The sequence below is a fragment of the Macaca mulatta genome, chromosome 9, assembly GCF_049350105.2.
Source record: "Macaca mulatta isolate MMU2019108-1 chromosome 9, T2T-MMU8v2.0, whole genome shotgun sequence".
Taxonomy (NCBI): domain Eukaryota; kingdom Metazoa; phylum Chordata; class Mammalia; order Primates; family Cercopithecidae; genus Macaca; species Macaca mulatta.
The window spans coordinates 15,070,240-15,083,539 of NC_133414.1; the positions used below are offsets into that span (position 1 = coordinate 15,070,240).

The 13,300-nt window shown below is 44.8% G+C and overlaps 1 protein-coding gene across 37 annotated transcripts in view; it reads right to left on the reverse strand.

Annotated features, from left to right (window-relative positions):
* The window catches only part of BEND7 (BEN domain containing 7), an 88,440-nt gene extending 81,766 nt beyond the window's left edge, over positions 1–6,674 (reverse strand). For 14 of the 37 annotated variants that reach the window (XM_028825997.2, XM_077945797.1, XM_077945798.1 and 11 more), the window contains exons 1-2: positions 6,142–6,674; positions 3,795–3,878 (exon numbers count right to left, since the gene is read on the reverse strand). In XM_028825997.2, coding sequence (XP_028681830.1) covers positions 3,795–3,878; positions 6,142–6,202 — 145 coding nt within the window. In that variant the 5' untranslated portion in view covers positions 6,203–6,674. The remainder of the gene's footprint in view (positions 1–3,794; positions 3,879–6,141) is intronic. The other 23 variants (XR_013397926.1, XR_013397925.1, XM_028825998.2 and 20 more) reach the window with 5 other exon arrangements.
* Positions 6,675–13,300: the final 6,626 nt, after the last annotated feature.

A 13,300-nucleotide genomic window follows, 5' to 3' on the forward strand; every position in this document is an offset into this window, starting at 1 on the left:
CACAGGGCAGAGGGGAAAGATCTTTGAGAGGAGGCCTGGGTTTACTCTGGTCTCTGCTATTAATGAGCAGGTCAGGTAACTGAGCTTTGGTTCCCATCATTATAGGAATCATTATATCTACCCTAAGTACCCCACAGGTATATGGTAAAAATCCCGAGAAAACAGATGTGAAAGAACTTTCTAAGCCGTAAGGTGCAACACTCATGGTCGAGCTATAATGATGCTTACTGCCGGCTCCCTCCCCCTTCCCACCTGGAATCTTCTCCAGGGAGGAGAAATACAGGAACGAATCTTTCCTGTAGTTCAACATCTCTGCTTTATAGAGTCCTCCTCTCTACCCCTTCCAACTCTGCATCTGCTGTTGCCCTGACCATTCACATTTGTCGTTTAATTACTGTTCACAGGGAGGCGGTTAAGTACAGTGTTCAAAGCTCAGGCAGACCTGCACTGGAACCCCACCTGTGGCACTTCCTACTTGAGAGACCTTGGGCAGGTCACCTTGACATCTCTAGGCTCATCTACAGAATGGGGATGACGATAACTCGTACAGACATTCTGCGAAGAGCCACTCAGGTCTTTCATGTAAAGTGCTCAATGTGCTGCCTTGCACACAGTAAGTGCTTAAACAACTGCAGCTCTTACGATTGCTGAATACTGCGCCCTGTTTCCTGAATTTGTCCTGTCTCCTCTCCAACTGGATCTGAATCTCCGAGAACAAGGTCCCTGTCTCTATCCATTTCTGTGACTATCTTTGACCCCACTCCCATTCCAGAAAAGTGCTGAGTTCGGAGTATTTTCTCATAAAGACACTGGGTGAATCGACGTAAGGGAACCGTTTTCCTTCAAACAGTGCTTAAATCTTCATTGTAGTCCCATCACAGCCAGCTTGAGAAAGTCAGTGTCCACAGGGTAAAGTAACGTCTTCTGACCCTATTATCCAATTAAAAATATGTAATTCCTAAAGCTCTCGGCCAAGCCATTTACACTACTGAGCTACCCGACCATGTGAGATGCACTATGTTTGTTAACAGCCTAAAAATGTTCCACAGAAGGAGACCTGATATGGGAACCTCTGCCACATTCTGGAAGACTCTTTTTCACCTAGGACATAAACTTGGATCTTATAGATGCAGATAGTACTAAAGGGAACACATATGTTTGAATGTAGAAAATCCTATAGAATATCCCTGGGACAGTGTGTCAGTACTTTGTTATAGGAGAAAGAGTTCTAGTATTTTGGTACCAAACCCCCTTGGATGTCATAAGCTTCCCATAGAATTCTACATCTTTATGGACAGGCTTTAGCAACTTATAAAGTAAACATAATTGAAATATTTAAATCTATGTTTTGAAAACTGTAACTATAAAACTATAAACTATAACACTGTCAACAAAGAATTCCTACTTTCAGATGCCATCGGGAACTATTCTCAATTGTTCCAGAAATCATGTTTTCTGTGACAATTTCTGTTATTTTTTCCTAACTGACCTAGAGATCACAAAATAAAAATGTTATTTGGGAACCAACTACATCGTGACCTCAGAATGAACACAAGATTGAGAATAACCCACAGCACATTCCCAGGCTGTTCAATCTTTTGTCTCTTGATATTGAAGGCCTTCTTGAGCAACCACTTTGAAAGTGTATCTATCTCAAGCCTGGTCTTTCATTGGAATTCTTGTATCTTCCTCAACTTGGACCAGGAAGAAGAAAATCAACAACGTCTATCATCTTCGGGAGTTTCCAGCTTACTGAATCCTGGGCACTAGCATCCTGTTGCTCTTCAGCTTCCCCTCTCTTATCCTTACAATTCACTTTTCTCATAGTGACTTTACCACTTTTCTAGTACACAGCAGAAAGCGCGGGAAAGCCTGCCTTGCTGGAGAAGAACTAAATCAAGGACATGATGTTCCATTTGTATGGTGAACGTAAATTTTCTACTAAAGGGCAAATTCGTTATTTCAAATGGCTTATAGAGTGGTACTTTGATAATACAGAATTCCAACTGACCAGCCAGGCACGGTGGCTCATGCCTGTAATCCCAGCACTTTGGGAGGCTGAGGTGGGTGGATCACCTAAGGTCAGGAGTTCGAGACCAGCCTGGCCAACATGGTGAAACTCTGTCTCCACTAAAAATACAAAAAATTAGCCAGGTGTGGTGGCGGGCGCCTGTAATCCCAGCTACTCGGGAGGCTGAGGCAGGAGAATCACTTGAACCCAGGAGGCAGGGGCTGCAGTGAGCCGAGATCATGCCATTGCACTCCAGCCTGGATAACAAGAGCGAAACTCTGTCTAAAAAACAAAACAAAACAAAACAGAATTCCAACTGACCAAGTTTAGGGGACTGGAAAGACTGAAATCCAAGAATATTCTCTTTCTGGGCCACAGCATTTCACTTGATTATTAACCTTTTGGCTCCTAGCTCTCTTTAACAGTAAACAGGTACTGGGAGCAGTGCTGGCACCAGTGCTATTCTTTCCCTTAGCAAAAAGATCCACGTGCCGTCAATGAACGCTCATGTAAGAAATGCTGACATTTCCCTCCTATTTTTCCTCTTAAAGTATATATTAATATTTGACTTCTTCCCAATGCATCCCGACCCACCCTTTCTATTCCTCAAAGCAAAACCAGGGAGATCCCGGTGAGAGCTTCGTTTGAAGGCTGACCCACACTGGGTCTGGGCAGCAGTCCTGCTACCTGAAGTCCCCTTTGATGGGGTAATTGTGGCTTTGATGGTAATCGCTCTCGCTCTGATCCCTCTCATGTTCTGCTTCCTTGCTGTGCAGTGCTGGGCCCTCACCCTGCTACCTGGGATTGCAGAGGTCCCAGATGGGCAAGGTTGAAGCCAAAGGCCACACCATCTACTCTCCACTCTGACCTTATGGGTACTTCACTCTTAGAGGCAAAATCCTACATGGTTGCATTTTTGGCGGATGGTGTGCAAATAAAAAACTGCACATCCAAAGTCTTTCCTGTATAGCATGTGCGCCAACACTGCACATGGAAAAGGTGGCCATGTTTGTGGCTACCCACCCACTCATCATGCAGCTACACTTGCTGGAAAGTCTCGGAGATGCTGCTTTAGCTCTGCTTGTCCCTGATGTGAGCTGGGAACAAGGATGGTAAGAGGAAAGCATGCTGTTCCCCCTGCCCCAAAATGCTGGTGTGAAAGGAGCACAAAGCCAGGAAAATGAGGAGCTCCTTGATGATAACTAGCACTATCAAGAGCTGTTTAGGCAGCCAATCACACTTTTATTTTCCTTATGCTTTTTGACTGTAGATTTAATTTAATTTCGTCATGGCAGGATTAGCAACTGGGCCACAGAGGTGAAGGGACATTATAATAAGACAGCACATTAATCCTCTATCCCACCCAAGGCAGAAGCAAAACCAAACAAATAGCAGCTTCCTGGAAATTGAATTTCTGTTATCCAGATGTCAAAGATGTAATACCCCAATTACACAAACTATTGCCAGTGAAGCATGCCAGCGAATATGCAATGTAAATGGGGTGAGCGCAGAGCCACAAAACTGCACAGTCAGCATCTGGCTCTGTGAGTGAGTGATAATTAGCACTGTGTGTAGACACTAATAAACATTTATGTCTGAAATTACAACTTTTAGCAATGTTAATAAGGGATATATTGGCAATCTGTAAAATAAAAGGTCTTGAAAAGAATGTCATACATTAAGCAATGGCAGACATTTCCCGTTCCTGAACAATTTCCTTTTTCCCCCTAATTGCAAATGGCCACGATGTTTTGCTGAGAAATTAATTGACATAGGAACCTACCTAAAAAAATGGGTTGTGTCTCTTTGGCCTCCCCATTAACATCGTTGCTGAATTCTGGGATCTTATACACCTCATGGTGATAATCTGGCATGAGAAAACAACCAAAAATTAGAATCCTAATGACCTCAACATAGGAATAAGCACTCAAGTCTAGAATCTCATTCTATTTAGTATGTATAATCTATAATTTATAAATAAACTTTTTGAGAACTGAATTAATCACAGAATTTGTAGTCGATAATAATTCCTAAAACTTTGCTTATTCTGGAGTATGCAAACTTGAAAGATTACTTTGGCTTTAGAAGACAGCTTTGCTTGATCACACCATTTTCATGGTAAATTATGCCTACAGGTGCCAATTTTTAGGCTTTTTTTTTTTTTAATTTGAGGTGGCAAGTACGTTTGCCCAATCATAGAGCAGGAGAGGTTTCCAAATTTCTCTTCACAACCCATTTTCACCAGCATATCAACAGTATGCTTTAAAGTTAGCCAGCACTCTAGTTTTCTCAGTTTACCCAGAAAATCTCAGCCTTTAAGCAGCTTAAAGGCAAGCACACATGAAAAATACTGATTTGTTATTTCAAATGTAGTATGATTTGGATAAGAAAGCAAGATTTTCATCTTTCACACAAGTGACTCTTTCGCTTTCAGCTACTGCACTTTATTTAATATGCAAGTTTATTTTCTAAAACTGCACCTGCAGAGAGAGAGAGAAGAATCAGACCTATAATTAAAAAAAAAAAAAAAAAAGAGAAAAAAGGAAAAACTTGCTATGTCAGTCAAAGTTTAAAATACAATATTTTACAAGCTTCTCTATGGAGGCTACTGCACTTTGGCTTCTATTTTTGAAAAGTAGGGTCACTTAGGCATGAAGACAGAGGTTCCTCCTTAACACCTACTCCCCTTCCTCTGGCCTTAGATCTCCCAGGACCAAGTCAACAAAACTACTCTCACTTTTAAGATAAAGCAGTTAAGTTCTCTGAGGTCATCAATAAGAAACAGCCTACATTCCTGAATGAATCAGATAGCACCATCAGGGCAGTCACCCAGACAGAGACTTTTAAAAGTCCAAGTAACTGAGTAATCAACACGGATGTGGAAAAAAAAATTTACTCAGAAAGTGGGAAGAGCCAAGTATTTTGAATGCGTGAAACTATTTCAGGCCTCTTTCATTAAACAGTGTCCAAACTAAATTAGGGGAGGCAGATAAGAATGGATCTGCAAAATGCCTATAATCAAACTATTTTCAGATGAACCAAATCCACATCTTAGCTAGCTTTGCTCAGTTTGAAAAATTCGATTACTTGTAATTGTCCACGATTTTTCACTAATTTTCATCAGTTTACACGTGACTTCTGCAGGTCGTTGAAGAGTTTCTACCCTGATGCCAATGCTAGAGAAAACGACAGAGGAAAAGCGGACAGGTTCTGTGGTGTGGCTTTGACCTCAACTTGATTAAAAGACGACATTTAAACAGAGCGGGTCTAAACTCAATATGAGGACTTGTGACATTACAATGAACAAAGTCACCTGCCCCTAATTAAAGATGACAATGCATTTTGAGATATATTTTCACGATGGCTCTTACCTTGAGTTATCATTAAAAAAAAAAAAAGTCAAATCAGGAAGATAAAGACTCTTAACAAGTAACTGAACACAGACAAGACTGTATTCCACTTTCCCCTCCCTGACCAAATACAAACCCCGAGAGAGTGGTGTACACCTGTTAATTTGTCAGGAACTATCTGGATTTTTTTTTTTCTTCCTTTTTTTGTTTTAAAGGATACTTATCTGACTGCTACGTGATCTAGTCTAAAACACCTTTCCAACCCAAATCAGCTAGCTAGAGATGTTGGATGTCAACAATTCCGCCTTGGGCTTGGACACGGCGTGAGCTTCTTTCTCCTTCTTAAAAGGAACAACAACGGTCATCCTTTTTCCTCCTTCTCTCGGCGGGGGGAAGGGGGAAGACCCCAGAAAACAAAAAGAGCAAATCTCAGGTCGGATGGTCAACGCTCGGCCTGATGGCCAGGCAGGTCCGCGGCCGCCCCAGCCCAGCCCCGGAGGCGCCCCGAGGAGGGCTCGGGCCCCCCGGTGTCATTGTTTGCTAATTTCCTGAGCTGCCCTCCGACTTGTTTACGTTAAATAACACCCCGGCTCCCCCCGCGCAACTTTCCCCGCCGCCCGGCGTGTGCGGCCGCGGCCCTGCCTGCCAGCCCCGCGGAGGCACCGGGGGACCAGGAAGGACCGGGGACTCCGGGAGGGCGCGCCCCCCAGCGTGGACCCCCGCGGGCGGCCGAGGGCGCGGCGCCCGCTGCCTGCCCCCGCCGCCCCGGCGGCCGCTTACCTCGGCTCACCAGTTTGAAGCTCTGGGATTTCCTGCTTCTTTTCCTCTCGGAGAACTCCATGGTGCGGGGAAGGCGGCGGCGGGGGCTGAGGAGGCGGCGGCAGCGGCGGCGGCGGCAGCGGCGGCGCGGGCTCGTGTCACCGCCGCGGAGCCGCCGGGACCAAGGTCCGCGCCTGGAGTCGGCGGGGGGAGGCCGCGGGACGAGAGGAACCACCGCGAGCCCGCTCGGGGCTGCAGGCGCGGGGCCCCGCGGCGCGGGCTCCCGGGCGAAGTTGCCCCCGCGCGGCGCCGCCTCCCGGTGCCCTAGGCGCCCCCGCGGCCCCCGCTCATGCCGGCCCGCGGGTTCCAGACGCCGCCCGCCGCAGCCCAACTTTCCGTTGGGAGCGGGCCGGGCGGGGGCGCGGCGGCGGCGGCGGCGGCGGCGGGGGGCGGCTCGGGGCGGCCGGCCCGCCTGGGCTCAGCTGCGGACGCGGCGGCGGCGGCGGTGGCCCTGGAGACACGGCTGGCGGGCGGGCTGCGGGGAGGGCGGCGGCGGGTGCAGAGCCGGCCGGGGCGCTGACCGCCCCCGCGGGAGGAGGGGCGCCGGCGGAGGGGGCGGCGCCGCCGGGACCCCGGGGCCACCTGCTGGCGGAGCCCGGCCGCCGCCATCCCCGGGGGCCGCCGTCGCCGTCGCCGCCGCCGGCCTGGCCGCGCGGCGCCCCGAGGAGGCGCGGAGGCCGCGGCGCAGCGCCCTGGCCCGGGCCCGGCCGGCCTGCCTGCCCCCGGGGACGCCGCCACCCGGGCCTCCGCTCACAGACCCCGCTGGCCGGCCTCCCTCCGCCGCTTGCTGAGCCGAGCTCCTCTTTGCACCTCGCCGTGGGGGCGCGACCGCCCCGGCGGCCACCTCCCAGCCCTCACATCCAGGGCTCCTCGGGGCCCGACGCGCTGATTTTAGGCAAGTTTTAGGGGGGAAAAAACTTACCCATCTGCGCTCTCTCTACAAGGACAGACAGGAGGTTTTAGAATATTGTGGAGAAGAGTATAGTAGAGAGAGCTCCCATTCCCTAACCCAGGCTGGGCGGACTGTGGGAAGAGCCGAGTCACATTCAAGGAGAGCACTTGGAATGGGGGGCTTGGTGGCCCTGGGGACTCTCAGGAGGCCATGGTCAAGGCAGGTGCAGGGGACTCTGCTTCTCCAGGTCATATGTCGGAATCATGGACCCAAACACAAAGCGCTTACTGGTTTTGTGTAATATTCTTATCGGGGAAGCAGAGAGAGTACTCCAGGCACCATTTCTTTCTCACATCTTTCGAGTGGGCCAGGAAAATAATTCACACCATCTGGGAATGGTAGGACAGGAACGTGATGGGACGTGCGTGAAAGTATCCGCCAAACCCAACCAGGAAGAGGGTAAAGAGTCGGAGGGGCGGGGGTCTACCTCTCCAGCACGGGGCAAAGGCCAGTGGCCCCCAAAGAGAAAGGAAAATGGGGAGGTTGCCAAATGTGATGAGTGTCACGTGGGTCCCACCCAAATGAGGCGGCCGCTGAGGAACCGCTCTTCAGGGACACAGAGTAGGACAAGTGCCGAGGAAGAGGGACGTTGAGGCAGCTTGCAGAAGCACGCATGGAGAAACAGAACCAAAGAGCAGGGTAACCAGCAGACCAGGCAATAGAGGCAGGGATGGTTACCCATCCCAAGGTCTTGGATGGTACCAAAGGCGGCACACCTGGAAGGCTGTCATGGAGGGGAGAGGGAGAACTGTTTCTTCCGTTCGATAAAGCAAACCTTCAACAAGAGGTTATTAACCTTTTTGGTCACTGTTTCCTTTGAGATTATGTTCAAAGCTCAAGGGCCCTTTTTCCCAGAAAACATGTATGGGACACATAAAATTTAGTATACATTTATTGGAGTTCTTAGACGCGCCTTGCTGCTCTCAGAAAATTAGTGGTAACAGTGATTAAAGCAATACCCTATTTGGGTTTCTTCCTTCCCTGCCACCCTTTCTTTAAAACCAGGCATAAAAACCTGAAGATGTTTTGGAATTTTTTTTTTTTTTTTTGAGACAGAGTCTCATTCCGTCGCCCAGGATGGAGTGCAGTGGTGTGATCTCAGCTTACTGCAACCTCCATCTCCTGGGTTCAAGCGATTCTCCTGCCTCAGCCTCCCAAGTAGCTGGGATTACAGGCATGGGCCACCACGCCCAGCTAATTTTTTGTATTTTTAGTAGAGATGGGGCTTTGCCATGTTGGCCGGGCTGGTTTCAAACTCCTGACCTCAAGTGATCAGCCGCCTAGACCTCCCAAAGTGCTGGTATTACAGGCGTGAGCCACCACGCCCGGCTGTTTTGGATGTTTTTAAAGAAACAAAGCATACAATTTTGTTCCTCAGGCTGGGATCCATTCTTTCTTTATGTAATGCCTTTTAAAATGTTATTCTCAAAGCCGTAAGGCTAAGTTCTACACTGACTAAGGAACTTCCCGGATCCTTCATGCCTTGGAGCATATAATGAGATTTTATTATGCTTAAACTATGATGAAGTCAGTGAAGGTGTCATCCCAAGAAGTAAATCCCTGGAGAAGGTATTAACAACTTAGCATTTTCAGTTCAAGTGGGAATGCAAATTCCATTTACTGAAGAGAATATTTTTGATAGAGTTAAGAATAAAATATTTGAGTAAGAATATTTTTAAATAGTAGTCATTTCTCCTTGACCCTTTTTAACCTGGCTTTCCAGAGATGGTGTATGAGTGAGTTGGCCTGCAGAGGACACAGGCTGGGCCTGTCTTATTAAGTTTTAGAGAAAATAAATGTCTATTTACTCTGCATTTTGTGCAAATCACTATGCTCTTATCTAACAAAAATATATATCACATTTAGTATTAAGATTAATTATAATATTTAATTAAAATGAGATTGCTTGGGGTCAGGTGTGGTGTTTCACACCTGTAATCCCAACATTTTGGGATTCAGAAGGATTGCTTAAGGCCAGGAATTCAAGACCAACCTGGATAACATCATGAGACCCAGTCTCTACCAAAAAATAGAAATATAAAGTAAAACATGAAGTGAGATTGCTTTAAGTGGCAGGTATCCGTATAGTAGCCACTCTTTATCCTTGGGGAATATGTCCAAGACCTTCAGGGGATGTCTGAACCTGAGGATAGTACCGAACCCCGTATATACTATGTTAGCATCAAACCCCATATATACTGTGTTGTTTTTGTTTTATGTTTCCTAATAACCAACCAACTACCAAGAATACGCTGGACTAAAGAATGATTCCCATTCCAGGTCAGAAGGAGTGGGTTGGCTAAAGATTTCATCATGCCGCTCAAAATGGGGCACAATTTTAAACTGATGAATTGTTTATTTCTGGAAGTTTGCATTCAATATTTGCAGGCCATAGGTGACTGCAAGTAACCGAAATCATGGATAAAGGGGGACTACTGTATTAGCCTGCTCGGGCTATTGTAACAAATACCACATACTGGGTGACTTAACAGCAATTTCTTTTCTTAGCATTCTAAAGGCTGCAAGTTTCAGACCTAGGTGTGGCAGGATCAGTTTCTGGTGAGGGCTCTTTCCTTAGCTTGCGCACCGCTACCCTTACATGGCATAGGGAGACAGCAGTCTTTCTCTCCCTCTTCTTATAAGGCCACCAATCTTATCAAATTAGGGCTCCACCTTTATGACCTCTTTTAACCTTAGTTACCTTCTATTAAAGGTTCAATCTCCAGATACAGTCACGTTAGGAGTTAGGGATTCAGCATACGAGTTTGTGGGGGACCCAAATCAGTCTGTAGCCATCTTGTTTTCATGCAAACATAGTGTCTGTATTGGGGGTTCCTGGAAAGTTTTCTAGGGGATCTACTGAGGTCATTTCTTTGCCTCATTCTTTCCAATTTTAGTATATGTGCTGCCGAAGTGAGCACTCTTTGCCTCGTTCCTAAAGGCCCCCTAAAGTTCCAGAACCACAGGTTTATGTGTTACTGGAGATCAGAGATAATCGGTCAAATATTCAATGACATCACACAGGGCAAACATTTTATTATATGGCCATGGTTAAACCCACTTGATTATAAAGATTTCATGTTGGTTTCAATCTTTGACAAAGCCAGATAATTTGGCCAGAAAACATGAAGTAACCTTAACCCTGATACTTAAAATTCTCTTCCTGAAAACTGTCCTAAGAGGAATAGCATTATGAAAAGTTTCATCTTCATTTAGAGCTCTGCTGTCGAATAGAAATACAATGCAAGCTATATATGTAATTTAAAATGTCCTATTAGCCACACTGAAAAAAGTAAAAATAAACAGATGAAATTCATTTTAATAATTTATCTTATTTAACTGAATACATTAAAATACTATTATTTTGACACATAATCAATATGAGAATATTATTATTGAGATAGTTTATATGCTTTTTATTGTACAAAGTTTTGAAATTGGTATGCATCTTAACCTTAGATTACAAATCAGTTCAAACTAGCCGAATTTCAAATTGTCCATAGTCACATGTAGTTGGTGGTGACCACATTGGGCATCTCAGATTTAGAAGGAATGTCTGATTTGAATCATGCTATGTACGTAGATGTAGTATGTCTACAACGTGATTGTTGTTTAACTGTCTTATTAATACCCCCTCAGAAAGAAGATGAGCAGAATGGGATTATTGGGTTTCAGTCTTTTTATAATCTTTGATTGGATTTTCTGGAATTGAATATCCTGTCATTAAATAGATTCTGGGAATCCTTCAGGAAGATTTAATACGTATAAATATCCACTTTTCAACATCAGGACAATCACACATCAGACAGTCATGGAAGGAATAGACGCCCTCCTTTTAGCCGCCGGTTCCGAAGTGTTGCTGACCTAATGCAGTTTCTACACTTGTTGACTTCATTGGTTTTGGTGATTGTAATTTAAGAGAAAGGAGGCAGTATTTATAAGAGATTACATAAGTGAAATTGAGAGTTGGAATGTTCCAGAAATAATATTACCTTATATTTATATAGGGCTTCTTTTATAGCTCAAGCATATGTATGCATTATCTAACTCTTAATAGCTCTGTGAGATTGGTATATATTAATATTCCAATTTTGCAAATGAGAAAAATCCATTCTGAAGACCATTTTTGAGTGAAACTAGAATGGTCTGCTGTTTCCTGACTGTTAAATATGATGCATTAACCTTAATTTTTTTTAACTTGGTTCTTTAAAATACATTTTTTTGTTCTTTTTAAGATCTACCTTATATATGATAAATAATACACACCTTAAGTGGATATCTCAATTAATTTGTTTTACTTATATACACATCCATGTATCCCCCACCCTGATGAAGATTTAGATCTTCTCCAGCATACCAGTAGGCTTCCTTGAGGCCCCTCAAAGTAGATACCCCCCCAAGGAAACCACATTTCTAACCTCTCTCACAATAGCTTGGGTTTGCCTGCTCTTGAACTTCATATAAATGGAGGCATACAGTGTGTACTATTTTGTGTCTGACTTCTTTTGCTTAATGTTATGCCTGTAAGATTCATTCATGATGCTGGCTATAGTAGTAGTTCATCACTTTTCATTGCTGCACATTATTTCATTATAAGAATGTAGCACAATTTTAATCTACTGTTGATGGATATTCTTGTACATTTTTGTTCATGCTTTTTGGTGCACATAAGCACACTTTATCTCATATATCCATGAATAGGATTGCTGTATTATAGTATATACATTTGTTTAGATGTAGTAGACTACTATTAAAATAGTTTTTCTAAGTAATTCTTTTTTTCTTTTTTTGAGACTCAATCTTGTTCTGTCACCCAGGCTGGAGTGCAGTGGTGTGATCTTGGCTCACTGCAGCCTTCACCTCCTGGGTTCAAGCAACTCTCCTGCCTCAGCCTCCCTAGTAGCTGGGATTACAGGTGCGTGCCACCACACCCAGCTAATTTTTTGTATTTTTAGTAGAGACAGCGTTTCACTGTGTTGGCCAGGCTGGTCTTGAACTCCTGGCCTCAAGTGATCCACCCACCTCAGCCTCCCAAAGTGCTGGGATTACAGGCATGAGCCACTGCACCCAGCCATTTTTCTAAGTAATTCTATCCATTTATACGCCCACCTACAGTGTATGAGAGTCCTAGTTATTTCATGTCTTCACCAACACTTGATATTATCAGTCCTGTTAATTTTAGCCATCATGAGAGGGTGTAGTGGTACCTCATCTCACTGGGATTTTAATTTGCATTCCCCAATTGTCCAATGACAAGCACATTTTCTTATGCATATTGGTCATTTGGACATCCTTTTTTGTGATGAGCATGTTCAATCTTTTGCCTATTCAAAATTTTTTGAGCTGTTGGTCTTTTGAAAATTATTAGGTTGGGCTGGGCATGGTGGCTAACGCCTGTAATCCCAGCACTTTGGGAGGCTAAGGCAGGCGGATCACCTGAGGTCAGGAGTTCGAGACCAGCCTGGCCAGCATGGTGAGATCCCATCTCCACTAAAAATACAAAAATTAGCCAGGCGTGGTGGCAGGCACCTGTAATCCCAGCTACTTGGGAGGCTGAGGCAGGAGAATCGCTTGAACCCAGGAGGCGGAAGTTATAGTGAGCTGAGATCGTGACATTTGCAATCCAGCCTGGGGAACAAGAGGGAGACTTCATCTCAAAAAAAAAAAAAAAAAAAAAAAAAAAAAAAAAATTAGGTTGGTGCAAAAGTAGTTGCAGTTTTGCCATTTGAAGTTCTTTTTATATTCTAGATATTTGTTTTGGAGGATATTTGTATTACAAAAGTCTTCTCACGATCTGTGGCTCATGCTTTCATCTTAATGTTCTTAATTTTAATGAAGCTGAGTTTACAAATGTTTTTACGTTAAGAAATTGTCTTCTATCTGTATAAACTTTTCTCTTAAGCTTGAATTTGTCAGTGTATCAGTTTGCTGAGGCTGCTATAACAAATGACTACAAACTTGGTGGCTTAAAACAATAAAAATTTGCTATTTCACCATTATAGAGGCTGGAAGGGTGAAATCAGTAGCACTGGCCTGAAATCAAGGCATCCTCGAGGCTGAGGTCCATCCAGAGGCTCTTGAGGAAAGTTGTGCCTCACCTCTTCTTGTTCTTTCCTCTTCCAGCTTCTGCAGGATGCTGGCATTCCTTGGATTATGGCCGCATCACTC